Raw genomic sequence first — 27,539 nt, 5'->3', positions numbered from 1 at the left:
TCTGGAGATATAGCTAGAGCAACTCCTGTTTGAAGTACAGTGTCTGCTTTTGGTTTCAGACCCAAACCCCAAACCAGTCTGACCAGCTGGAACCCAGTTTCAGGTTACACCCTTCTTTGCTCTCTCCCTGACTTAGTGGGTAATGATGTCACTCCCAGTACTCCTCATGCAGTAATGCTCTCTCCAATTAACCATAAGTGCTGCATTCACCAGTCCATGCTCTGTCCCCCACACCCAGCCCTCCCCAAACCACGGGATCACTGCTGCAGAAACACCTGAACACTCTTTCCTGAGCTACTGCAGTCTGAAGAGATGAAAGGGTGTGAGATAGCATGCATGGGAACCATACCTTCCCCCCTTTGAAGGTCACTGCTTCTCAGACACCACTCCCAAATCAAACAATTCCGTTTTATTACAACTTGTATTATCAGATTGAATGCACAAAAAATAAATCAAGATTTTAGGCTTAACACATAGGCCATAATAGGCTGTGGGGGGGGGGGGAAAGAAAGAAATGGAAGAAATGATACTAGACAGACCAAGAAAAGGCACAGAGTATCTGACCTGCCTCAGGGATACTGAGGCAGATATCTATGAGCATGAGTCCTCCTGTGAAAGGGAGAAGCATGCAGTCAGATTGCCAGTGGTCTGTGGGCAGTTGTTTCTTCCCTTCCAGCCCAGGCATTGGCCTAAAGAGGCAGCTCTCCTGGAGCTGCACTTGAGAGGATCTGAGCTCTGCCCTGCTGCAGATGAGGGCATGGCTTCATCAGAGCCTTCCAGAGCCGCTCTACCCTTGGCCTTGAAAGGACTGACCCCATGCACCAGGGTCCAGATATTTAAACTAAAATTTGTACATACCTTTATGCTTTCTTACACTGTGTGCAAACACACACGCGCACGCGCGTGCACACACACACACACACACACACAAGGCTTTCCTCTCTCTTCGTGGCAGGAATTTTCTAACAGCAGCAAGTGCAGGGAATTCAGGGTTGATGCAAATCCCACACTGAACAAAGCTTACCAGGCACTTCAGAAATGGCAGCTTCTGCCCCCAACAGAAGTCTTCAGCTCCCAGAAGTACAAGCCTGGACTTTAGAGAAACAGCAGTACAAAACCAGGGAGCACCCTGCTACAACAGCCTTACTAGTGAACATACAGGACCTCACAGATAGGGGGAATTTCACACGCTGCCTCTTGGCCTGGGATTGACTTTGGACCTCCAGGAGCTGGGCTCATCTTGCACCAGAAGGGACAGGACAGCAGGAGTGAGGAAGCTCTTGTCTGAGCCCTGCCTGCTCCTGTGCCGTGGGAGATACCAGGTCACAGGGCAGCGGCTGTGTGCTCAGCAGAGATAGAAGTAAAACAAGAGTAACAGCATAGATTTCCTAGAGGGAGCTGCAGCCACCAGCCCTGCTTAGCAGCACAGCCAGGGCCACGCAGCAACTTCAGAGCCCCGGGACAGCTACGTGCTGCCTTTCAGATACTGCCCTGAGGCATGTGCTGTTACCCTCCGGTTCCTCCTTGCATCCCCTTCCTTCACTGTGCTTCTCCCCCCCCCAGCCCCTTCTTCTTTTCCTCCCTCAGAGGAAACTTCCCAGCTGCAAACCCCAAGCAGTACTTTGACAGGACATCTCCAGGCAGCCTCTTCGGGAGCACCAGGCATCACTGGCTGGCACAGCAGCAGCAGAGATGTGACTGGCTCTGAGGGAGCTGGGTCCTTTCACTCTCCTCTTACCATCAGCCAGAAAAGTGGGAACATTTCCTTTCATTTCACCTAAAAATAAATAGATATTTTGTCAACATGTTCAGAGTTCGACTGAACGCCGAAAAAGCACAGGGCAACTCATGAAGAGAAAATGGTGGCTGTAACATGCAGCCATGCAAAAAAAAAAAAAAAATCTAGGTGCACTTTTCTGTTAAAAAACAAAATCTATTGATTAAAACAGAAGTTTCCCTGTTTCCTTCTGTCTCAGGAACAAAAATCACTTGAGAGTGTCACAGAGCTCTCAGGACAGGCTGAGCTGGTTATGTGAAGCACGCAACTGCCAAGAGACTAACCACGACCACAAGGACTAGTGGAAGGCAAGGCCACCTTGCAAAAGTCTAGGGAAAATGGGAGGAAAATGAGAGGTTGGGTAGAAGAAAGTGGCACTGCACAAATAAAAATTGATGGCTGTGGTGAGCTTGCACGAATATGAATGCTACACAAATACAATCCCAGGGTCCTTCAGTAAATACAGCTGAGTTCTGCTCCAGGTTTGAGGAGGAAGAACAATGTCACTCAGAGTTGTCACTGGATTGCTTGAAGCTGGGAAGGGACAGACATCAGAGAGCATCAAAATGCTCCCAAATCCTCAGTTTCCAGAGCAGCCAGTTATCCAGGACAATCACAATCAGTAGTACTGCCAAATCATGGCTAGATCTTGGCCTCATGCTACAAATGTCTTCTAACAGAAAAAGTCCTTCAGGTGCAAGCCTGTATTTAAAAGACAAAACTCCAAAAGTTCTTGGGAGTGTCCCAATGCTGGGCCAGAAGGAGAGAGAGGTTGTAGGTCAGACTGGTTTGGTGGCACCATTGTAAAACAGGTGTGTAGTGTCCTCTGTGGTGGAGAGGGTTGAGTTAGTAGTGGTGGCTGGCTGACGGCGTCTGCTGTTCTTCTTCCTTTTCTTGAGGAAGAAGTAGCCAATGATCGCCAGGACTACCATGATGCAGATCCCAAGGAGCACAGCAATCACCACCTCAAAGGCACCTGCGGGAAATATGTGCACACACATGACAAGGGCTGTTCCACTAGCCTTAAAGCAGCACAAATGGTCAGGAAGAAGCAAGCACAAAAGCTGCTCAAGAAGCTATGCTGACAAAGAAGGGCAGTGAACACAAATCTGAGCAAAGAAGAAAGAAGGCAACTGCATGGCAGAAGGGTCTGGCCAGGTATACCAGGCTTCTCTCTTCCAAATTACAGTTTCCATCATTTCTCAGCTGCACTACGCCCTCTAAAGGCTAGTCGGTGACTTCTGCACACTTGGCCATTTGACATCCATATTGGTATCAAACCCTTTTCCAACATTGGCATTGCTTCATGCATCAATTGGGAGCCCCCAGATGGCTGGCTGCAGAGAACACTGTCTGGACTGGATAATGTTGTTTGTGTGAGACTATGGTGGATTCATTAAGTACAGTGGAGAACACCGTGGGGAAAGAGCTCATAGCTGTGCTGTGAGCAAACACAAGTCGGCAGTCTTCTACCATGCTGACCAAACTCCTGTGTCATCAGTGGAGAGAAAGTCAGATATGATGTATTTGAGAGCTGGGGTGAATCAGAGGGTTGAATCAATCCCTGGGGCTTGAAAAGAAATGTAAAATATCAAGACTGCTTTAGTGAAGAAAGAGATGTTACAATTCTGTGATGAAAGGACACCAAGGTTAATGTGCCTGTTATTCTTTAAGATCTTATAAATTGATGCCTTTGCTGTTATTTTCATATTCAGGTAGGGGTTATAGGGTCATTAGATTTCCCCCGTAGTCTAACACACAATATTCTTCATATTCACCTGTGCCTTGTCTTTTGGAGAATTGGTCCTTATGTAAATACGGCCCTTATGAAAAATTTTCCCTGCTATTTTTTGACTTTGAACACTGGAGTATTCATGCAAATGTTGATGGAAAGAGAATCGGAGGCCTCTGCTATGAGCTACTGAGTCACAGGCTAAGGAGAAATCAGATCACAGATGCACAGTCCTCAGAAGTGTCTCTTTAGCCACTGCTAGTGTCCCACAAATCCCACACTGTTCCCTCAACTTAAAAAGGCAGGGGTAGGGAGAAGGTTATTATTTTCAAGAAAAGGCAAAATATTTTTCAGGACAGAGTAAAAGTAATAAACAGTCTCTGTAAGAAGAACTGTTACTCACTTAAGCTAGCACTTTGGGGCTCAAACGATTCCCATCTCCGGCCAATGACATCTGCTTCTGAATAGGGAGCAGAGGGGGGGAAAGAGTTTTAGAAAGAAGAGTTAGAACAAGGGATAAGACAGGCTTTTCAGGAACATATTTCCTGTACTCTGATGTGACTGAATACATAGAACATGCTTTTTAACAGCTGTGGTACTGAGCTCTCAGAGAAGGCCAGGGAAGCACAGTATAGTTAAGCATGGTGCTTCAGAAAAGCAGACACAGGTTGCTTCCTCTTGGATATGCTTTGGCTGAATTCCTCCCATTGCTGCTGTTGTCTTCCTCAGGAGCACCTACAGATCTCTACACTGTAACAGCCTTCCCTCTTGTTTGTTTAAAGTTGCTGCTTAATACCCGTCATTAAGGATGTTCTTTCATTTTCAACGGACAGTAAAGAATAGTTCCCTACTCACCTTCTCTAACTACTGGTAAATGTAAACACCTCTGCTTCTCCCCTGTCTTCCTCCCCTCCCATTTAGGGAGAACTGGAGCCAAGCTAGAAAATTAGATTCTCTTTAGAGACACCATCCCGTAACTGCAGTTACTTTTGTCCTTTTTCAGCATCAACATCCAAAATGTTTTTCCAGCTCTGAGATATGGCAAGCAAGCTGCATTACAGAAAGATACTGTGTACACACAGTCTCCTTAAGCAATCAGTCACGTTGAAGAATGCTGTGGTGCATGGCCAGGCTTAGAGAACAGAGCTGCTTCGTCTGAAGGCTCCCAAGTTTCTGCCTCTTTGTGACCATAGAATTTAATCAGACGGGATTTTCAATGCTCCAGCCCTGACTATGCCTCCTTACTTGTGATGCCTGCACATGATTTCATGCACTCTTCCTCTTCTCCAAAGTTGTTCTGGTTACCGTCACAGCCCCCGTAGGTGAAACGGTCACATTTCTCAGCGAACGGGTTGTAGTACCAGCGTGGAATGCTTTCTGTGCACAGTCCAGTATCGGGCAAATCCAGACAGTGACCTGGCAAAGCAAGAGAGGTGTTCTAGCCCAAGCCGTGTGTTCCCAGAGCAGCAACATTTTCTGCTTGCACTAGAAAAGTACAAGTGCCACTGGAGCAGAGAATCCATGGTTAGACCAGTGTCTCTCAGGTTCCCACTGTCCAGTTGCCAACTGCTCAAAACTGGACATTGCCAAGCTGAGCTGACATCTGCCTGTAAACCTGACCAGTAACTAGGAAACAGAAATATCAGAGTGTGCAGTCATGCTAGACCTTGAATTCAATCCCCTGAAGAAATGATCTGCCCTCCTTAGGGAGGTAGAAGGGATACAGTAACTTGAAGAGCCTGGACACATGGTGGAAAATAAGGAATACAGGTGAAGCATAACCGATGGTGCCTAAGAACCAGTCTGGTTAGGGTCTTCACTACAAGCAAGCTGCATTTAAGCTGACTTGGGATATACTCTCTTAGCCCAGTGGCACTGCCGGTGTCCATACTAGTATAAACAGGGCAAAGGCATAGGATCAAGTACTGGTGTATGATTACCCATACTATGTAATTGCTACGTCCTCCATACTGCTTTGGTCTGTGCTATTTCCCAAACAGTGCTAGGTATGCTGCAGGATACAGTACAGGCCAGGTGCTGTGCCCAACACGCAATATGGATGAGGCCACCTGGGTGGAAAGAGTTTAGACATACAAGTGAGAGCCTGGCTATAAACAGCTGTCCTCAAGGTCAGAGAACAGGTCCTTTACCATTTTTAATACAGCTATAACCACTGGGACTGTCTAGATACTACACCTATTTTTGAATTAGACAGGGAAGCAGTTTTACCTTGGAACAACAGACTGGAGAAGAAGGCAAAAAACTGGCAGATGTTAGTCTAGGTGCTCTTGATAGTACCTACCTTTTTTATTTGTGACATTGATTTTCTGCAGTCTATTGAACTCACGAGCATCTGCAAGAGAAACATTTCATGTTAAAACTATTCTTCCCAGCTGAATACAAAAGGAATGCCTCTATCCATACAGATACAGGTAGAAGGGGCTTTTCTGCAGATACCTTTGCTATCATAAGCCAGGGAAAGGAAGATATAAACTGAGGTTCTTAGATATCTGAAAGCTATGAGAAGAACATGGGAAAATAAAATGTAATTATTAGGAACTATTCCCAGTTTCAGTTCCACAAATATAGAGGAAGCTAAGGAAAGCTAAGGAAAACACAGGCTGCTTTCATAGCTTTTTCCACCAAAAAAAGTGAGGAAACTGCTATCACTCCAGAAGTATGAATAAGCACTAGTGTCACATCACTATAGTCACAAGCTCGCAGCCTAGAAAGGTTGAACCCTCCCACCTCCCATGGCAATTCTGTCAGAAGAGAGAAAGAGGGAGGGATTACAGGCTTCAGCAGTTAGCTGCTGTGCATTTACCTCACCTGCACACCGTGAGGATGTTAAGGGGACAGTAAGATGCGACACAATGCATTGGGAGAATTCAGAGTTTCATTTATCACCTCCAAGCCCTAGGAGACCTGTTAAGGTCATTCAGAGATAAAGTACTGGAAGGCGAGGAGAGGACAGGCTCTGAAGACTTGCAGACAGATGTGGAGAAGAGAGCGGAAGAGTATTCAAGAGGCAGGAAAAATCTCAGAAGCATGATCAGCTCTTGCAGTCAGCCGGGATAAAGGAGATGGCAGAATTGAAAATATAATAATACTGCAGAAAGAGGTAATACAGAGTAAGGGGATGAAACAGAAGGCAACAGAAAACATTGAGTCAGTAGACATAACTTACATTGCGCTCACTCCTGTGCAGACACTGTTTTCTAAGTCAGAATTTGAAGTACTTACATTGTTCACAATACATCTCATCTGATCCATCAGCACAGTCTAGAGTTTCGTCACACTCCAGATAGGCATCAATGCAACAGCCATCCTGGCATCTGAAGGTGGGGGGCTGACAGTTCCCATTGCATACTGCATCAGAAACAGTTCAGACAGCTCATTAAAATATATTATTTTGCCCTGTCACACGGATGCTTTATGAAGGACTTAAAAGTTGGTGATAGGACTAGCAAACAAGAAACAAGGCAGATTGGATAAGGCTTCTCTTCAGTGCCATTCTGAACAAAAAAGAAAAAACAAAAAAGCCCACCTCTTGTTTATAAGCAAAGCATTGCTTTGGGAACAGCCACGCTTCCTCTCAAAAAAGAAGTTCACAGAGGGTGGAGGCAGGCATAAGCTACCCAGGAGAAATATGGAGACATTGCCCAACCATGCAGGGATTGAATTAAGAAAGCCAAAGCTCAGCTGGAGTGGAAACTAGCAAGGGATGTGAAGTGCAACATGAAGGGTTTCCACAGGTACACTAGTTGCATAAGAAGGGCTTAGGAAATCTATGCCTGCTCCTCTGTGGGGCTGGGGACGTGGTGACAAAGGACACAGAAGAGATTGAGGTACTCAATGCCGTATTTGCCTCAGTCTTTACAGGGAAGGTCTGCCCTCAGGCCTCCCAGGTCCCTGGCCCATTTGTAAACTCTGGCCGGTGAAGCGTTGCCCACAGTAGAGAAAATCACATTAAAGACCACTTAAAGGGGGCGCACATAAGTCCGTGGGGTGATGTGGGCAGCATCCAAGAGTGCTGAGAGAACTGGCCGATGTCATTGAAAGGCTGCTCTCTATCATCTTTGAAAGGTTGTAGTGATCAGGGGAGGTTCTTGATGGCTGGAAAAAGGTATACATCGCTTCCATCTTCAAGAAAAGCAAGAAGGAGGATCTGGAGAAATACAGGCTGGTCAGCTGAATCTCAATCCCTAGGAAGATTATGGAGCAAATCGTTCTGGATGAGGGGACAGAGTGCACCCTCAGCAAGTTTGTGAATGATACTGAATGGGGGGGAGCATCTGATATGCTGCAGGGAAGAGCCGCCATGCAGAGAGGCCTTGGCAGGCTGGAGAAATGCCTCACAGAGTGCAAAGGCAAATGGAAAGACTAAGGAGCAAATTAAAAGTCCCGCACCCGAGATAGAACAACTCCATGCAACAGTGCAGGCACCAACGGGCTAGAAAGCAATTCTGCAGAAAAAGACCTAGGGATCAGGATGGACAAGCTGAATATGAGCCAGCGGCGAACCCCTGTGGCAATGAAGCCCAGCTGCATTCTGGGATGTGTTAGCCAGCAGAGACAAGTAATTATTCCCCTCGACTCCAAATATTGTCTTAAGTGCTGAATACTGCACCCAGTTCTGGGCTCCCCAGTACATGAAAGATGTTAGCGTCCTGGAATGAACCCAACAGAGACTCATCAAGGGGCTGGAGCACATGACCTAATGTGAGGCTATGGAGAAGACAGAGCCAGACTCTTTTCAGATGTGCACAATAATAGGATGAGAGGCAACAGATACAATTTGCAACAAGGGAAATTCTGACTTGATATTAGGAAAAAAATTCATAATAAGGGTGGTCAAACAACAGCACAGGTTGCCCAGAGAGATTGCAGAATCTCATTCCTCAGAGATACTCAAAGCTGGACTGGACATAGTCCTGAGCAACCTGATATGATTCACTACTGGCCCTGCTTTGAGCAGTGGGTTGGTCCAGATGACCTCCAGAGGTATTTTTCGACCTGAATTATCCTATGACTTGAAAGTGATAGGCATGGTAGAGAAATCAGTCTCCAGTGCCTTGCTTTCCACACTGAGTGCTAGTCAAAGAGACATGGGAATGGATATGAGAAATTAAGTCTGAGATTACAGCAGGATTACATGGTGGTACAAGAGGCTTACCTGGCTGTTGTCGTCCACCAACAGAACCTGAAGAGACAAGAGGTAAAATAAAATAATATTACCACCATATTATATTGTCAGCTCAGGATCAGCTTTAGACTGCCTTCATGTCTCATCTAAGAAATGCATCTTTTTCTGAAACAAACCTCTACAGAGATGGGGAGTAGAAATACAAATTTCCACAATCCAGAGACCCCCACATGAGCAATACCTTTGTGAGGCAGGACTGGAGAAGGACAGGGCAAAGTTCCTATCGCTAGCTAGACTCTTCCTGAAAAGTCCTTCTGTTTGAAACCTTTATCTCCACCTTGAACTGTACACCTCAAAGGGGACTGGTAGATGCTCAGCCCATTTATCTGAGGCAGTGCTAAGCCATTCTCAGACACAGCTGTGAGTGGACCAAGGGAAAAGATTAATTTAATTTGAGGGGTGAAAGGCGAGAAGGGAAGGTACATCTGACTCTCCCACAACACAACACCAGCCTCCGAATGCAGGTTCAGGATGTGGCACAAAGATTCTGGAAAGATTTCTGTGGCCAGAGATACACAATGGACACCCAGTCCTGAATGCGTCCTGCAAGCAGAATGAACCTGTTTCCTGCCTCTGTCCAGCCTGGCTAGAGACACTAAAATACCATCTATGATAACACTTCATACTGACTGGCGCACAGACAGGGGAGCAGCACCAGATACCTTGGCAGTGCAGTACTCCCCATCACTAATTAACCTGGTCTCCTCAGCTCTGCTAACTCAAATTCTAGCCGCCAGCCAAGAAGCTACAGTATCTGCCCATAGGATCACCACAGTCCTATGCAAAAGAGGGGGTTGATTTTTGAAACAGACTCACCTCTAACATTTTTGCAGGCAAGTTTACACTCCTCTTCCCGTAAGTAGTTATTCTTGTTGGGCTTGCAGCCCCCAAAAATGAACTGCTCACACTGCTGAAGACTTGGGTTGTAAAACCAACGTGGAAAAGACCCCCGACACCGACCCACCTTCTTAGGAGTCAAACAGTGCTCTATCAAGAAAGTTAATATAGAAAGGTCTGATTAGTTTGCTTTATCTTCACATACACAAAGGAAAAAATCTTGCAGAGGGAAGTACCTTGACAGGATGGATACCTGACTGAAAGATTTATAAAATTCTGAGTAGCATGGAAGAGGTCAGTAGGGAGTGATGATATATGGTTTCTTACCATATGAAAGGCAGAGACACAAAAACAAATTAGCAGGTGACACATTCATAAAACACAAAAGGAGCTACTTCTCCACACAGCACATAGTTAAGTTGTAAAACTCCTTGCTTCAGAGTGTTGCTGCTGCCAGAACATTACATGAGTTCAAAAAAGGGATTCAGCCATGGTTGTTAAACACATAAAAACCCACTTTCATGTATAAAAATATCTTCCAGCTCAAATTGCTTGGAGACTGGCCATGCATACTAGGGAGATACTGAAAGCATGTCATATTCTTGTAATCTTTCCAAAGTATCAACCACAGGACACAGTTGGATGTAGCATACTGGATTTCAGACAGACCTTTTGAGTGACCTGACATGGCTGTTCTTATATTTTTATGGTACCTGAGGCAGGGGAAGAAATTCTCTACTTAGCTACCTGTCAGCTGTTTGTCCAAAAACTCCTTCCCCCCAATGAACTTGTAATGCTGAACATTTTGATCACTAAAAAAGCCTTTTGAAGCACAAAATCTAGAGAAAGCTTGGGCCACTTTGAACATCATGCTCATAGTTCCACCTATGCTGCAGGCTAAGGGAATTAGGGCCTTCACAGCAAACCATGGAGTAAACACAACCTTTTGGGTTCTCTTTCTCTCTAACACCCTCAGCTGCACTCCAGTCTTCAGTCACTCTGGTGTCACCCAGCAGAGGGCAATGGCATGCAGAGACAACCAGATTATTGCAGGCTACCTCTTCTGCAAGAGGATGTGGAAACCCTAAAATAGACCCCACAAATGCAGAGGTCTTCTTCCACTATGATTCAGATACAGGTTTTTACTGGAAAAAATTGACATGCAAGTCTTGTCTCCCATTCACGCTCTTTTCCCATCTAATCCCTCTCAGCAGAGGCCTGGTAATGCCAGAGCAGCACCCAGCTTTGGGGCAGAGTTTTGCTGGAGACTCCAGCCGAATGGCTGTGGGGTTGGGCTCACCTTCAGTCTGCTCAGAATTCAGCACCATAATGGTGATGTTGGTGACGTCCTGCTGGTGCGCGGTGTCCATGACAGTAAGCTGGAAGACATAAGTCCCCACCTGTAGGTTGGAGACTTCCACCTGATCTTCTTCCTGTTTCTGAGAATGCAAAAGAGAGTTTATGCAGAGGAACATCTAATGAAGGGGCAAGTGAAGCTATGAAAGGCTTGTGCTTCTGTTACATTAGCTGAAAAGAAGCTTGGCTGGAAACCTCCAAGCAGAATCACAGAATCGCTGAGGTTGGAAGGGACCTCTGGAGATCATCTAGTCCAACCCCCCTGCTCAAGCAGGGTCACCTAGAGCACATTGCACAGGATTGCATCCAGGCGCGTTTTGAATATCTCCAGAGAAGGAGACTCCACCACCTCTCTGGGCAACCTCTTCCAGTGCTCTGTCACCCTCACAGTGAAAAAGTTTTTCCTCATGTTCAGATGGAAGTGTCTGTGTTTCAGTTTGTGCCCGTTGCCTCGCGTCCTGTCGCTCGGCACCACTGAAAAGAGTCTGGTCCCATCCTCTCGACACCCTCCCTTCAGATACTTGTACACATTGATAAGATCTCCTCTCAGCCTTCTCTTCTCCAGGCTAAACAGGCCCAGCTCTCTCAGCCTTTCCTCATAAGAGAGATGCTCCAGTCCCCTAATCATCTTTGTAGCCCTTTGCTGGACTTGCTCCAGTAGTGCCACATCCCTCTTGTACTGGGGAGCCCAGAACTGGACGCAGTACTCCAGATGGGGCCTCACCAGGGCTGAGTAGAGGGGGAGAATAACCTCCCTTGACCTGCTGGCCACACTCTTCCTCATGCACCCCAGGATACCATTGGCCTTCTTGGCCACAAGGGCACATTGCTGCCTCATGCTTAACTTGGTGTCCACCAGCACTCCCAGGTCCTTCTCCGCAGAGCTGCTCTCCAGCAGGTCAACCCCCAACCTGTACTGGTGCATGGGGTTATTCCTCCCCAGGTGCAGGACCCTGCACTTGCCTTTGTTGAACTTCATGAGGTTCTTCTCTGCCCACCTCTCCAGCCTGTCCAGGTCTCTCTGAATGGCAGCACAGCCCTCTGGCGTATCGGCCACTCCTCCCAGTTTTGTATCATCAGCAAACTTGCTGAGGGTGCACTCTGTCCCTTCATCCAGGTCATTGGTGAAGAAGTTGAACAAGACTGGACCCAGGACTGACCCCTGGGGGACACCGCTAGCTACAGGCCTCCAACTAGACTCTGTGCCACTGATCACAACCCTCTGAGCTCTGCCATTCAGCCAGTTCTCAATCCACCTCACTGTCCACTCATCTAACCCACACTTCCTGAGCTTGTCTATGAGGATGCTATGGGAGACAGTGTCAAAAGCCTTGCTGAAGTCTAGGTAGACAACATCCACTGCTCTCCCCTCATCTACCCAGCCAGTCATTCCATCATAGAAGGCTATCAGATTGGTTAGGCATGATTTTCCCTTGGTGAAGCCATGCTGACTACTCCTGATCACCTTCTTGTCCTCCACATGCTTGGAGATGGCTTCCAGGATGAGCTGCTCCATCACCTTTCCAGGGATGGAGGTGAGGCTGACTGGCCTGTAGTTCCCTGGGTCCTCCTTCTTGCCCTTTTTGAAGACTGGGGTGACATTGGCTTTCTTCCAGTCCTCAGGCACCTCTCCTGTCCTCCATGACCTTTCAAAGATGATGGAGAGTGGCTTAGCAATAATGTCCGCCAGCTCCCTCAGCACTCGTGGGTGCATCCCATCAGGGCCCATGGATTTGTGGGTGTCAAGTTTGCTTAAATGATCTCTAACCCGATCCTCCTCGACCAAGGGAAAGTCTTCCTTCCTCCAGACTTTCTCTCTTGCCTCCAGGGTCTGGGGTTCCTGAGGGCTGGCCTGAGCAGTAAAGACTGAAGCAAAGAAGGCATTCAGTAACTCTGCCTTCTCTGCATCCTTCGTCACCAGGGCACCCACCCCATTCAGCAAAGGGCCCACATTTTCCCTAGTCTTCCTCTTGCTGCTGATGTATTTGAAGAAGCCCTTCTTGCTGTCCTTGACATCTCTAGCCAGATTTAATTCCAAACGGGCCTTAGCCTTCCTTGTTGCATCCCTGCATACTCTGACAACGTTCCTATATTCCTCCCAAGTGGCCTGTCCCCCTTTCCACTTTCTGTATACTTCCTTCTTCTGGTTGAGTTTTGCCAGGAGCTCCTTGCTCATCCACGCAGGTCTCCTGCCTCCTTTGCTTGACTTCCTACTCATAGGGATGCACCACTCTTGAGCCTGGAAGAAGTGATGTTTGAATATTAACCAGCTCTCTTGAACACCCCTTCCTTCTAGGGCCCTCACCCATGGGATTACTCCAAGTAGGTCCCTGAAGAGGCCAAAGTTTGCTCTCCTGAAGTCCAGGGTTGCGATCCTACTTGGTGCCCTGCTGCCTCCTCGCAGGATCCTGAACTCCACCATCTCATGGTCACTGCAGCCAAGGCTGCCCCCAACCTTCACATCTTCCACCAGTCCTTCTTTGTTTGTTAGTACGAGGTCCAGCAGCACACCTCTCCTTGTTGGCTCCTCCACCACCTGTGTCAAGAAGTTGTCACCAATGCTCTGCAGGAACCTCCAGGACTGTTTGTGCCTAGCTGTGGTGTCTTTCCAGCAGATATCGGGGTGGTTGAAGTCCCCCATGAGAACCAGGGCCTGGGATCGTGAGGCTGCTTCCAGCTGTCTGTAGAAGGCCTCATCGACTTCCTCTTCCTGATCAGGTGGCCTGTAGTAAACACCCACAACAGTGTCACCCATGCTAGCCTGCCCTTTGATCCTTACCCATAAGCTCTCGACTCGCTCTTCATCCACCCCTAGGCACAGCTCAATACATTCCAGTTGCTCTCTCACATAAACAGCAACTCCACCACCTCGCTTTCCTGGCCTGTCTTTCCTAAAAAGCACATAGCCATCCATGACAGCACTCCAGTCATGCGAGCTATCCCACCATGTCTCTGTAATGGCAATGAGATCATGGCCCTGTGACCGCACACACATCTCTAGTTCTTCCTGTTTGTTCCCCAAGCTGCATGCATTGGTGTACAGGCATTTCAGGGAGGTGATCGAGCATGCAGGTTTCCCAGGAGGGGTACAAGAGGGTCCTCCATAGCCACATCCCATGCACACTTCCCTGGCTGCATTCACCTGCTGGAGGCATCCTGACTTGAGCAGTCTTTTGCCAACTACCCTGTCACTATAACTCTCCCCTTCCCCCATCTTTCCTAGTTTAAAGCCCTCCTTACCAGGTTGGCCAACCTGTTGGCAAAGCAGAGGTTTAGTATTAAAAATATCTCAGTGCTGTACAACCTCCCCCAAACCTGTGGGCTGGATTCTGACTGCTGGTGCCCAGCTGGAATAGGGGAGAGAAGCAATACCACAAGTCTTATCAGAAATTCCATATTTTGGCAAGGTTTGAAAGCACCTGGAAAAATAAAACAGCCTTTGGAGAATACTGAAATATCTGCAGTTTTAACTTTAATTTCTTAAAAATGGAAAACATTATGAATAATTTATTTAGCAGATAGCATTGTCCTTCATTTTGAATGTGACAATATATTTAGTTTTAAAGATGGAGATGCAATGAATATTGCTTTGCTTGCTGAGAGGTTTCTAAAAGAAATTACTGTGTCAGAATAGAAAGCTTTTGTATTATTGATACAAACATTTTCCCTGTCTTTGTTAACAACCCTGGGCTGCCATTTCCATGCTATCTCTGCCTTTGGGGTTATGCTTCTAGAGAACACAATATGACTACATATCATTTTAATGGAGATAACACAGCATAAGGCTAAGGACCAATAGTAAATTTGGACTTAAACGTATGGGCCAGTGTTATACAGGAATTCTAATGGCCTAACAAAGAGCAAAGACTTGCTCATGAGAGAGAGAGGGTTCTGAAGTGCAGCAAGCGTGATATCTCTAGGCATTGCTCTAAAATATTTCACATAAGTATTTTTCAATTGTGTTCAAACATTTCCTACTCTTCCACACCAGATTTCAGGAGGTCAGAGGAGTAAAGAGGAAGAGCAGAGGAGGAATGCTAATAACAGAGGACTTTTCTCTTTTTTTTCTGAAAATTGTTTTGGTTGGGGGTAGGGGAAGTGAAAGAGAAGGGAGCATTTCCAGATTTCCACATGCCCTGCAGCACCCTAGACCTAGATACTGCTGGTCATCGAAATCAGCTGTAGGCCTGATGCACTCATTTGTTGGTTCTTCTAAAAGGTTCCACAGGAAACTTACACAAGCTCCAAGGCTTTCTAGGGCACATTTTGTGAAGGTTTAATAGCAAACCATTTGCTCCTGTAAAGCCACAATCCACATTTAACAGCCATAAGACAGATAGTGTTCATATTTCAGAGATCTTAGAGCCAGTCAGGAGACATGATTTCTGCTTTGGCTCAGCTAAACTTCTTTTTGCCTCAGCTAAAATAGGAAGATGAACCTACATTCTAAAGAGAGACAAAGTCTGTGAAAAGTCCCAGACAAAGAGGAGCAGAACCTGAGACTGGGTTATTCAGAGCTCAAAGGGGAGACACACCAAAGTAGAGCAGAGAAAAATTAAGGGTAGGTCACTCATTGAAATACATTGACTTGGGAGCAGGGGTGGTTCTTGCACTGCAGCTGTTGTCCTCATGCACGCGCTCACACGGACAGATCAGGCATTGTACAGACATAGAAAAGGAACGGTCAAGATAGCGTTGTGGTGCAGGAAGCCAGAGCCCTGATGAAGCTCAGCAACAGCACCTCCTAGTAGGGCGCGTAAAGGAGGGGAGTAACCCCAAGGAACGTGCCATACTTTTGGAGGACAGGCTCTTGGGCGGAACGGCACAGACAGAAGGACAAGGTGACCCCTAAGACACCAGTTGTGAGAGCCCAACCTTGTGCAGGCCACAGATAATACCGAGTAAGTTGCTTCCTTTGCTTAGCTCCCTACCTTCATCTCCACAGAAGGGTCACCAAGGATCTGTTTCCATTCATAGCTGACAATCCCATGGTCATCTGTGCTCTCCATGCCTCTCAGCAACACTGCCTCACCTGGCTGTACTCTCATGTCCATGCCAGTGCGGGCTACTGGAGGACGATCATCTGGAGAAGAAATGCAGAGCAAGGCTTGGGTAAGAGGCTGAAGAGTTGAGTCCTTGTCTTCATGATAGGAGAGGGAGATTTTTCCAGACTAAATCAAGACGGACTTCAGCTACTAAAATGAAAATATTTTATTACAGCTGCGCTTCTTGCAGCCTGAGCAAGCAACAGGCAATCAATACTGTTACTGCTGCCCTCATTAATTTAGTAACTCTGCAACCCCTTCTGGCTGTGCCTTTGAGCCAGTTGGCTACCTGGCCATTCCTACCCACAGGAATCACTCTAAGAGAGTGTCTCTGTGGCTAAAGGCATTGTGTTTCTAACAGTCATACCAACACAGAGCAATCTCCACTCCATCACATAGGAGATGACTTCATGCGGCTATTAAAGAATGTGGACTGACTCTCATCTCTCCTACCAGGATCTCTAAGCATTATATTGGTGTACTTATCCAGAACTAGGCAGTCTGAGATTTGGATAGAAAATATCTTTCCTCCATCTCATCTTTCACCCCACTGTTTGACACATACACTAAAAAACACATACAAATGCCATTCATGCAATCATTACTTTTGTGCCACTCGACATATCATCTTACTAGCAGCCATCCACAGTCCATTAAATACTTTTCCAGACAGTTAGGTGTAAGAAATGAAAACTGATCTCTGCTCATGCCAACAGGAATAGACTATACAATGACACCATGAGTTCCTTTTGGTCTGAACATCACTGATCACAGGCCTCCCGCATAGTTCAGACCACAGAACTTCACCTAGTAGCTCCTGTACCAAGTCCAAGACTCAGAGTTCAAGTTCAAACTGAGTTTTTTGGAAAGGCATCAACCGTGATTTATAAACTAGCTATAAACCACTATACCATTATACTGTTCTATCAACTGTGACTGAAGAAGAGGATTAGAGCCCAAATCCCTTGGAAAACTTCTGGCAGCTAACTAGTTTCACTGTTATAAAATTGCTCCTTATTTCCTGTTTGAGTGTTTCTAGATTCAAGTCCCAGCTGTTGACCCTTGCTACAGCCTACTAAAGAGCCCTCTCATATAAGGCATATTTACAAACAAAAGTGACATTTAAAACAAGTTACTTTGCATTTCTCCCATCACTAAGTAGGATAGAGAGTTTGTAATGTGTTCCAGACAGAGTTACCACAAGCCCACTCAGAATCTTCTATTTTCTAGTATCTTTTGATGCTGAAACTGAATGAAGATTTAATTCCATCTTGGTCTTACATATGCTCCTGCCACCAGAAAAGTCACAGGTGAAAGAAACCTTTCCTTTTTTATACATCCAAGCATTGTACTCAGCCTTGTCAGCTGCAGAATCAGAAAGGATATTTGTTCACCATCACTGAAGTTACCTCATAGCCTATTCCCTGTCTGAACACCTGCAGTTTGCCTTCCTCATTGCTAGGCAAAAGGGGCATTTTTGCTACATGAGGACATCATTCACGTCTAGCTTGTGCAGCCACAGGGCTTTTGGTTACATTTACCACACCAGTCCGTGTGGGCTCTGTAGTCTGTCACCAGCTTTATCTCTTATTCCATCATTTCATATTAGTACCGGGTAGAAACACCATCAGCATGGGATCAAGATTTAACAAACAATCACCAAAATAGGCAGAAAATACTCAGCTAAACTGAAAGAGAGCAGAATCACAGAACAGTTGAGGTTGGACGGGACCTCTGGAGATCATCTAGTCCAACCCCCTTGCTCCAGCACAGTCATGTAGAGCACGTTACCCAGAATTGTGTCCAGACAGCTTTTGAATATCTCCAAGGAAGGAGATTCCACAGCCTCTCTGGGCAACCTGTTCCAGTGCTCTGTCACCCTCACAGTAAAGAAGTTTTTCCTCATGTTCAGATGGAAGTGTCTGTGTTTCAGTTTGTGCCCGTTGCCTCGCGTCCTGTCGCTCGGCACCACTGAAGAGAGTCTGGTCCCATCCTCTTGACACCCTCCCTTCAGATCCTTGTACACGTTGATAAGATCTCCTCTCAGCCTTCTCTTCTCCAAGCTAAACAGGCCCAGCTCTCTCAGCCTTTCCTCATAAGAGAGATGCTCCAGTCCCTTAATCATCTCAGTAGCCCTGTGCTGGACTCTCTCCAGTAGCTCTATGTCTCCCTTGTACTGGGGAGCCCAGAACTGGACGCAGTACTCCAGATGCGGCCTCAGCAGGGCTGAGTAGGGGGGAGGATCACCTCCCTCGACCTGCTGGCAATGGTCTTCCTAATGCACCCCAGGATACCACTGGCCTTCTTGGCCACAAGGGCACATTGCTGCCTCATGGCCATCTTGTCCGCCAGGACTCCCAGGTCCTTCTCCACAGAGCTGCCTTTCAACAGGTCAGCCCCCAGCCTGTACTGGTGCAGGTTATTCCGCCCTAGGTGCAGGACCCTGCACTTGCCTTTGTTGAACTTCATGAGGTTCCCCTCTGCCCATCTCTGCATCACATGATGTCTGCATCACAAGCAGAGCAGGGCACCCTGATGTGCTTTCACCTTTCCATGAGCCATAGCTCCCTGCTGCTCTGTCCTCTGGGCTATGTGCCAGAGTCATAGATCCCTTCTCAATTAGTCTGTTTTACCCTAAAGGCATAAAGACTGCTGCAAGACACCAAACAGTGTCTAGCAAAACTGCCACCTCTTGGCTGGGAGCAGGGCTTGTAGAACAAATAAACGGTGTTTTGCTTTAATTTCCAGTGATCTTGCTGAGGACAATATCCATAGACCAAAAGAATGACTGGAGTCTGCAACACTTCCCAAACCGAACAGAGGAAAAGAGCCCTGCAAACACCTTGTACACAGCACTCACAAGCACTGGATGAGGGTCACATCCCTGCAGTTCCTCCCATGCAAACATCACGAGCCTGACACTGAGAAACATAGTCTGTTCCCAGCCACTCTCCTGCCAGATTGAGCCTACTAGACAGCTGTAATTATGCAAGGGAAGGACCAGTTCTTCAGCACCACAGAAGCTGGCCATTAACTCACAACAATTCCAAATGGCATTTTCCCTTAGCACTTCAATAATTTACATGCCAAACACTTCACCACAGGTCAGTTTAGCTACTTTGGATTGTGGATTAAGTAGTGAAATAAAAGGTCAGTTATGATTCAATTTCACCTACTTCTCCAGATCCCACCTCTGATTAGCGAATTTTTCCGACACCACTCACCTCCAGAAGAACAGAGGTTTTGCTTGTGTGGATGTGACTACCAAAGAGGACTTTCACTAAAAATTGAGAACTTTATTTTCAGAGGAGTTGAGTTCAGAGTTCCTTCATAGTACTTTAGAAAACTCAGCAACTTTGGAGTATTTATGTTATAGACTGACTATATCAAGCCCTTAGTGGCAGTGTGGGTCTCCCTGGCACTCCTGCCAGCCTTGAATAGGTGCATTCACTTTGAAGCCATTTGTCATTTTCCGCCTAAGCTTCATAACCAAGTGCTCATTGAACCAGAGTAAATATCCATAAACAGCTCTTAGAAGGGAGCTTGTCCATTCAGTTCTTTCTGCTTTGAAAGTCTGTTTGAAAACCAAAAGTTACCTTTATATAATGCTCTTTTGACTGTAGAAAGTTCTAACAAATGTCTGTAATTAAGAGGGAGATTAAAGCTTTATGATGCTATTCTATGTCATACTTTTACTTTAAAACACCAGCTCCTAAAGTCACATAATTAAGTGAGAACTTCAGCTTTTGTTTATACACAGGAAAAGGAATTATCCTATGGTGCTGGAGAAAAAGCTTGAAAGAGTAAATCCAGAATACTAAGAAACAAAATCCCCCCCAAAAAGATGATTCAAAGTGTATTCATGTCTTAATCCCTGGTTTTTGCTTCTTTTATCAATTTCAGCTGTTTTTAAGGGTTATGCAGCCAATGACTTGTCTGGCTTCACCTCTAATGCAAGTAAACTTGAACCAAATTTGGCAGTGGAACAGAAGTCTAAAGATATTAAATTCCTACAAGTGCTGCAGAAGTAAGCATCTCTGTGGGAAGGGAGACCCCACTAGGGACCTGCCCAGCAGAAGTTGTGGGCGCCGGTGAAATCCCACAGGAGAAAGCCTTTGCAAACCTTTCAGATTGGGGAAGTTTCTTTTGGAGCTCAGATACCAAAGGCTGTCACCCTTGAGACATGCATTCACAGAAAAACAGATTTCCTCCATTCCAGTGCTCATGGATCTATACCCTGAGCCCTTGAGACTATAAAGCAATCTTAAAAATATGCCAGTATGATTTGCAGCTGCCACTAGAAAGAGCTGGAAAGCTTTCTTATTGCCACTGACTGGCTCTTACAATCTGCTTCTCTCTGCAATTCCAGGAGCAGCTTACAAATGAGATCAGTGCTGTTTACACCTTGCTGAAGACAAAAGTCGCTGCTCATAGCCACAGGGCAGGTCAGTAACAGAGACAGGAGCAGAGGTGAGGCCACCCATATCCCAGGCCAGAGCAGTGTCCATTAGGTGTGCAACCTCTGTGATTTCAGGAGTCAGAAGCCAGTTGAATCTGCCTGCTGAAAGAGCCGACACATGGGCAGACAGGGGCAGGCAGGAGCCCAGCTCACTCTGCAAATGTTAAAGCGCTGCTCTTCCATCGCTTCCAAGGAAGTCACTCAAGAACGAACAGCTTTCAAGGAGTGTTCATTCAGATCTCTCCCATCAACACCATAAATCCCTCCATAGCAACAGGCTAAGATAATGAAGGAAGATGCTGTTGGTGCCAGCAGAAGCAATGTTAATTTGCCTAATGAGGTGGGGAAGGGAACAAGGCAACACAATACATTTCTAGGAGAAAGAGAAATACAGACCAATGTACCATTTCCGTAGGGATTCATCCTACTGGTGGCAAATGGCAGTCACTATGAAGTCATATAGTTTTTTAGACAACTCAGGCAGAGCAAAGTGGCTCCCAGTTGGCATTAATTTCTAGAAGCTTTTTCTCTAATGGTTTGTGAGAGGTGCACACAGCAGGTCATCTTAACCTCTCAGTGACAATACAGCATGACTGAAAGGATTATCTGTTCAGAATAATTCAATCTGCTGATCCCTCCGGGTCTTTTTCCACCCTTTCTCAGGATGTGAGAAACCAGTCTGATCTGCTTGAACAGGCAAAGGAAAAGAGTCTCCTGCAGATCATTGTGCCATTTCAGTAAAGGTCAGTTTGTTACTCCCGTATTCTTAAATAGTCTTAGAGCCAAGACCTGAGGTAGCCACAACATGCAGCACTTCAGTAAATTTTGTGTGATAAATAATAATTTCACAGCAATTAGAAGTCACTCTCCTCTGCTCTGAGCCAGTGGCTTGGATCAGATGACCTCCGAGGGCTCTTCCAGTATAAATTGATTTATAAATCTGATATAGGTCCTGAACCTTCAATTCCCTCATCTCCCCATTTGAGCTGGGGCATTTGAGGATGCTCAGCTAGCTCAGGACTGGTCAGCATCAGCCGAGGGGAGGCCAGGTGACCAGATTTGTCTCAGCCCAGGCCATGGTCCCAGCACTGCTCATTTTAGTTGTACTGTACCTGCAGAACAGAAATCGGTGTGAGACTAAACATTCAAAGATGGATGTCAGTTTGGGGGGTTCTCCAGTTTGAATACATTACTGAAGTTTTAGCCTGAAAATCTCTATCCACAGTTGGCAAGAACAGACACATCCTGAATCCTACAGGATCTCCAGCACTTCCTGTTGAGTTTAGGGCTTGTGAGTGGGGAAAAAAGGAATAGTGTCACCACACATTTCATAACCACCACAAAAGGTTCAGTTCAAGAAATGGACAAAGGTTCAGGGAGGTTATTTTCCGGTTTCATGCCCAAAACTGGTTTGCCTAGACCAGAATAAGCTCATGTAGTGGTTACTTAAACACTGGGCTCTATTATTGCCAATAAAATGCGTGGTGAGCCTGCCCCTCCCAAATGAGCAAGACATAAAAACTCGCACCAAAGTTCAGGCTGGGAAATGATTTAAGAAGATAATGCCTTTTATCAATACCATTAGAGTCTTCAGGCTGTATGTTAGCTGGAACAGACGAGAGACAGAACCAAGCTGCCATCACCATTTTATACAGGAGGCAAAAGTTCTTATTTTCCAGAATACTGAAGATATACTTAGATGATGTACAAAACCTGGATTTTGTTGTTCATATTCATTTTTGCCCACATCCACAATTTTCTCTTCAGTCACAACAATGCAAGAGCACCTGCACTGGCTTAGATCAAGGGTTCCTCTATCCCTGTATCCAGTTCCAACCTGTGTGTGGATGCTCAAGGAAAAGCAAGAGCAGGGCAAGCATATGCAATGCTTCCCTGTAATACTCTCCCAGCTTTCAGCTATCTTCCTCAGGCTCAGGGAACACTCCAAGATTAAATCTGTCTGTTCAGCAGCCCCCAACTGTGCTCTCCCTTTCAAGTATTATCTAGTCTCCCTTTCAACAGATATAAACCTCTTAATTCAATAGGTCTGTTCCCTGTGGTAATACTGTGGGTCTTGCAATACATGGTTTTTTTGCTTGATCTCACCTGCTGGGACAGCTAAACTACCTAAATATGTCAGTATTCACTAGAAAAAAAATGTGCTTTTAATTCTCATTATTACAGAGAACATCTGGAGATTGTCACATGAACATACCCTAAAGGGTCTTAGGAGAACCCATGGCACATCAAGAAAAGGGATTATAAAGCAGCATATAAGTTTCCCTCAATTCCTTGGAGCCCAGTCTTCAGGGGTTGACAATAACGTATACAACAGAACAGCCACAGAACTTCCAGTTTTAACAAAGATACAGCGCAACTGTGGGAAGACTAGACAGTTTTGTCTCCATTGCAAGATCTGAGCCAAGTTTCTTTGCCTATAAACATTTGGGAGGAAAACCTGATGCACTGAAAACAGATTCCTTAACAGTGGTTTCACTGTCTCTGGCACCTCTGAATCCTAGAAAGGTGCTGAAGCAAAAATGATATAGAACTTCCTTATTGCCCCCAGGTGGACACAGTCGATGCCCAGAGGCTTGTGAATTTGGCCTCCTGCATCCACCTACGCTTTGGCATTCCTTCCCCTCTCCCACTCAGCGGAAGTGAGGCACTCGCCCCTCCTGCCAGAACAAGCCCATTATTCTGTGCTGGGTTCCTCCTGTTTTGACCCAGTTCCAATATGACAGCTAGAGGGGTTTGGGGTTATTTTTGGATCTGAGCCAAAATCAAGATCTTTATTCTTAAGTGTTTAATCAACTGCAGTGTGGAGGAGGGATTTTTATAGTTCTTTATTATTCACTGTTTCTGCAGTAAAATAACGCCTTTTCAGCTCTGGATTACTAACTAGCAATAGTCCTTTGTCTCTTTTCCTGGCAGTCCTTTGATGTCATTGAAGGTGAATGGAAAGTTTTTACTATCAGTTAAAAGACAATACCTAAAGATTTAAGCAGAGAAGGGAAATTAATTTCCCATCGTAGCATAGCACGAGCATGGCAATGTTATGCAAAGACACTGTCTTGGTGGCTAAAGTATGGGAGCAGCAAACTTCCTAGTTTCTGTTGCTATGCGCCTATAGATCTGCCAAGCACCCTGAATGCTTCGAGAATGCAAACACGGGGTGTAGAGGAGACTGAGCCCTTCCTACACCCACAGTGGTATCCGTGGCGCAAACCCCACGTGAGCAAGGAGGGGCATGCCCTGCTCGGCAGGCTTTCGGCAGCATTCCTACCAGAACGTTTCTAGGATGTTTTTCACTTCTCCCTCATAAGCTCTCCTGAGTCCTCCTCACTACAGCAATCCCAGCACCTGCGAAAGTAGTACATGTATTAGGGTTGGTTTGCAAAGCAGCACCTGCATGTGTGTCTGGGATGCTCCAGCTGGCTCTCTGGCTGCCAAACCTAGTCATTGGAGCCAGTTCTGCCTAGCCCACCGCCTACCCTGCAGTGGCCACATGCTGGGCCTGGAGTGGCAAGTACAGTGTTACTGGCAGCCAGAAAGCTCAGTGGCCTGTGGACATTTTCCTGAGGCCTGCACATAGGGAGGAGGGGGGCTGCAGTCATGCTGTAGTGGGTGCTAGTCCACAGAGGTGAAGAGACTGAATCTCTCAACAATACCTTATATTTTAATCTAATCTTGTGAAATCAGGGTATACTGGAGATGATGTATCCCCTTTTCCTCCTACAACAAAACACGTAGGAGTTCAACTTCCAGTCCTGGAGATGTGCTAGAGATGTGAGGTTAGCTTAGGTTCTTCTTTAACTGCAGCTGCTGTGAAAAGGTTTTTAAACCTGGAAGGGAGATGCAGGTCAACTATTGCCACAGTGAGCTAGAGATTTACCATAAGGCTCTAAAATGCTGCCACATTGCTGCTAAAACTAGTGACATGCAAGGCCTACTCCAGGAGCAGTACCCTACTTTGAAACCCCTGCGCTGCTACTTAGAATTGACAAAAGTAGTCAGTTTGGGGTCTGGTGCAATTTCACCCCTCCAGCACCTCCAAGTCATGCAGGAGGGCACATCCCAGAACACTAAAGACCATTTTGTTACCTTGGCTCATGCCAGAGAGCCCATGCACCTGCCTGGCTGCTCTCCTTATGATCTTAACAGATCCGCTTCCTTCCCACACCTCAAGCGGTCAGGGAGGGAGTGGGAGAAGGATTACCTGCTCAAATATCCCCAAAATACGCCTGTTGATGCATCAACATATAACAACAACGACAACAAAAACGATTATGGTTGCCAAAGACACGATCAAGTTAGAGATATCCCAGCCTTGCTAAGCTTCCTCCAAAACAGGAAAGAAGGAGGCAAGAGGAAGAACTGCTTTTTTTTTTTTTTTTTTTTTAGCGTTTCTGAACACATTGCATTTCTTTGGAGACCACAAAGCGCATGACAAGTGGCCAGCTACAGATTAGCTTATTTCCCACCTGGTTTTCTCGACACAGGTGCAATCTTTTAGAGTCCTACACCAAGTAACAGGGTACCGGAATATGGGGTCAGAGAAACCCACCTGCAACCCAGAATTTTCTTAATCAGCCCCACCTGTTGCTCCTTCTCCCTCACACAGCAGCAATAAACAAAGCCAAAAAGCACAGCGATACCAAGACACCTCACTATCCAGGCTAGTTCTCAAGATTCAGACTGTGACAAAACAAAAGGTAAGTGCATTGCCTCCTGCCCCTGAGCAATTAAGAGATTAATGGAGCCCTTTAAAGTGCGGTGCTATTTAGATTTTAGAGGATTCACTTTCCAACCTTAAACACCTGGGGGGAGAGAGAGGAAAAACAATACCTTTTTCTCTACATTGTCAAGTACCAAAACCACTGCCAGCATTTGGTAAACACTTACCCCACCCATTTCAAACAGTTTAAGCAATGGCTCCCTCTCCATTTACTAACAGGCAAACTGAGGCACAGATTTTAGGGGCTGATCAAGGTTACAAAAACCCTGGCAGCAGAGGGTCGTACAGACACTCTGCATGAAATACCACTTTGCCCCAGCCACCCGGCAACGCAGCTGCTCAGATGGCACCTGGAGGAGCTGACGCCGGTGGCCTGTAATGCTGTTGCAGCCCTAGGTTGCACCGATCCGTTCCTGGCACCTTACCACCAAATCCACGCTCCTGCATTGCCAGATAGGCATCGTACACGTCCCTCTTCACGTAGTTGAGAAAGCCAATCTTCCTGGCAAACCGGCACACGAAAGCCTGCTCGTAGAGGCAGTCGAGGAGAAAGCAGCCCTGGATGTGGTCCTCCCCCGCGCCCGGGCCCTGCTCCACCAGGGCCAGGTTGCACGCGGGGTCCTTGCAGCAGGCCCGGACGCAGTCCCTGCCCCGAAGGACCCGGGGCGACGACAAGAAGGTGGCTCCGTTCTGCACGGAGGCGTCCGTGTCCAGCACGAAGTCGGGCATCCCCGCAGTGAAGTGGTCCAGGCACATTTCCCCAAAGGGTTTGCCCTGCTGCCCCTCGCCCAAGCCCGGTGCCGTCAGCAGCACCAGGGCGGCCCAGAGCCCTGCCGGCAGCGCCGGCCTCCCTCTGGCCATCTTCGCGCCGAGCCCTCGCCGCCTCCTCGAGCCCCCAGTCCTTCCCGGCGGCACAGCGGGGCTGGAAAGAAGAGAGGAAGACACCTGATAAAAACCCAAACCCGGCTGCTTTCAAGCAAGGAGGGGAGCCGCTCTCAGCCCCGGGAGCCGGGCCGCGGCCTGCCCGCCCCGCGGCGGGGGACGTGCGGGTGCCGGGCGCAGCCGCCTCCGCTCTCGCCGGCCTTGCCCGCACCTGCGGGGCGCGGGGTGCCGGGCGCGGGGTGCCCGTCGGGAGCGCGGGCAGACAAAGGAGCGCAGGGGGCAGGAAGTGAAATCCAACTCCTTGAGAGAGGAAAAATCAAGTCACTCCCCTCCGCAGGCGATTAGGTAAGAGGAAGGGGAGGAGAGCAGGGCTGATACCATCTTCTACTCCTTTGGCAGCGGGAGCTGACGCTCCCGGGGGCAAACGTGCTCCCCGTGGGACGAGCCGCGTCCCCGCGCCTGCGGCCTCCCGCCAGCGTCAGGCGGCTCCGAGACGGGGGAAAGCGGCAGCTCGGTGCTGTTTCTCGCCCTCGCGGGTGCAAGGGGACCGGCTCCCAACGAGCTCCTTGCCGGCTGGGTGCCGCAGGTGTGAGCGCCCTGCTCTGCCCCCAGCGCCCACAAATCCTCTGGTTTGAGGCGTTTCCAAGGCCCTTTTGCGAGAGCGCCCTAAACCCGGCCCGCTCCCACCCAGGGAAGTCGGCGCGTGGTGCTGGCGCTCAGGCGCTGTCAGGTGCGCGGGGCCGCGGCCTCGCCAACCCGGTGCCTCAGCCCCGCGCTGCCTCCCCGCTGCCTCTGCAGCGCCGGCGCCGCTGCCGCGGCACAACGGGCTCCGCGCTCCCGCAGCGCTCCTCGCCGCCGGCAGCGCTCCCCGGCCAGGGGCCCCGCGCCGCCGTAACGAGAGAGCTTAGCAGTCAAAACCCCAGCGGGCCAGATTAGCCGCGTCTCACTACTCCTGCTCAGTCTCATGCAGATCGGCGACTGTCTGTTTGTAGCGCACCTGCTGCTCACAGAAAGGTGCTGTTTGGGGCTGCAGGGATGCAAAAGTTGCCTGCTATAACTTGGATGTACTTTCTACCTTCCTGCTTGTGTTTGCAGATCCAGGATCAAATTCCTCCGCTTACAGAGATATCAGTGTGATCCACTCCCCTTGTCTGCAAACAGTCCTAAAGCTCCCTGGTCAACCATCCTCGTCCCTCTGTTGTACCCCTTAGGAAAGCAGGGAGTGCTTGTAATTGGCTTGGACATTATTTTTAATGAGAAATTGCATAACTTGAGACACAGCAGCAAACGTGGGATGGCGTTGACTGGCATATCTTCCAAAAGAGGTGGTGATTAGCAGGTTTGCCTGGAACAGCACCTGGTTTTGCAGTTCTGGGGACCTTTCCAGTGTCCAACACTTCGGTTCTTGGTGCTTCTTTCTGTCTGTGGTAGCTCCAATCCAGCCTTGTGTTCTTGTAGGACTACTGAGAGTTCTTAGGTATGTTAAAGACTTAGACAACTTTTCCCC

At 47.4% G+C, this 27,539-nt stretch overlaps 1 protein-coding gene across 1 annotated transcript; it reads right to left on the bottom strand.

The window, feature by feature from the left end:
* Positions 1 to 387: 387 nt before the first annotated feature.
* Positions 388 to 26,241, bottom strand: SPINT1 (serine peptidase inhibitor, Kunitz type 1). The gene is made up of 10 exons (XM_013959579.2): positions 25,576 to 26,241; positions 15,840 to 15,991; positions 10,853 to 10,991; positions 9,532 to 9,702; positions 8,686 to 8,712; positions 6,753 to 6,878; positions 5,812 to 5,862; positions 4,755 to 4,925; positions 3,913 to 3,969; positions 388 to 2,753 (listed from the first exon to the last, which is right to left on the bottom strand). Exons 1-10 carry the CDS (start codon positions 26,009 to 26,011, stop codon positions 2,557 to 2,559), a joined length of 1,527 nt encoding a protein of 508 aa, XP_013815033.1. The 5' UTR covers positions 26,012 to 26,241; the 3' UTR covers positions 388 to 2,556.
* Between the last annotated feature and the right edge of the window lie 1,298 nt (positions 26,242 to 27,539).

Source organism: Apteryx mantelli, chromosome 4 (assembly GCF_036417845.1).
Source record: "Apteryx mantelli isolate bAptMan1 chromosome 4, bAptMan1.hap1, whole genome shotgun sequence".
In the NCBI taxonomy this organism is placed as follows: domain Eukaryota; kingdom Metazoa; phylum Chordata; class Aves; order Apterygiformes; family Apterygidae; genus Apteryx; species Apteryx mantelli.
The sequence above is the reverse complement of the archived record's forward strand: the minus strand, read 5'-3'. Positions and strand labels throughout refer to the sequence as shown.

Bases quoted from the DNA above. Each gene is read 5' to 3' on its own strand.
- SPINT1 (XM_013959579.2), bottom strand. From the start codon at position 26,011: ATGGCCAGAGGGAGGCCGGCGCTGCCGGCAGGGCTCTGGGCCGCCCTG. The intron at 6,879-8,685 runs GTAAGCCTCTTG...TTTCTGATGCAG, and splicing joins TGGTGGACGACAACAGCCAG to TATGCAATGGGAACTGTCAG. The intron at 2,754-3,912 runs GTGAGTAACAGT...TATTTCCCGCAG, and splicing joins GCCCCAAAGTGCTAGCTTAA to GTGCCTTTGAGGTGGTGATT.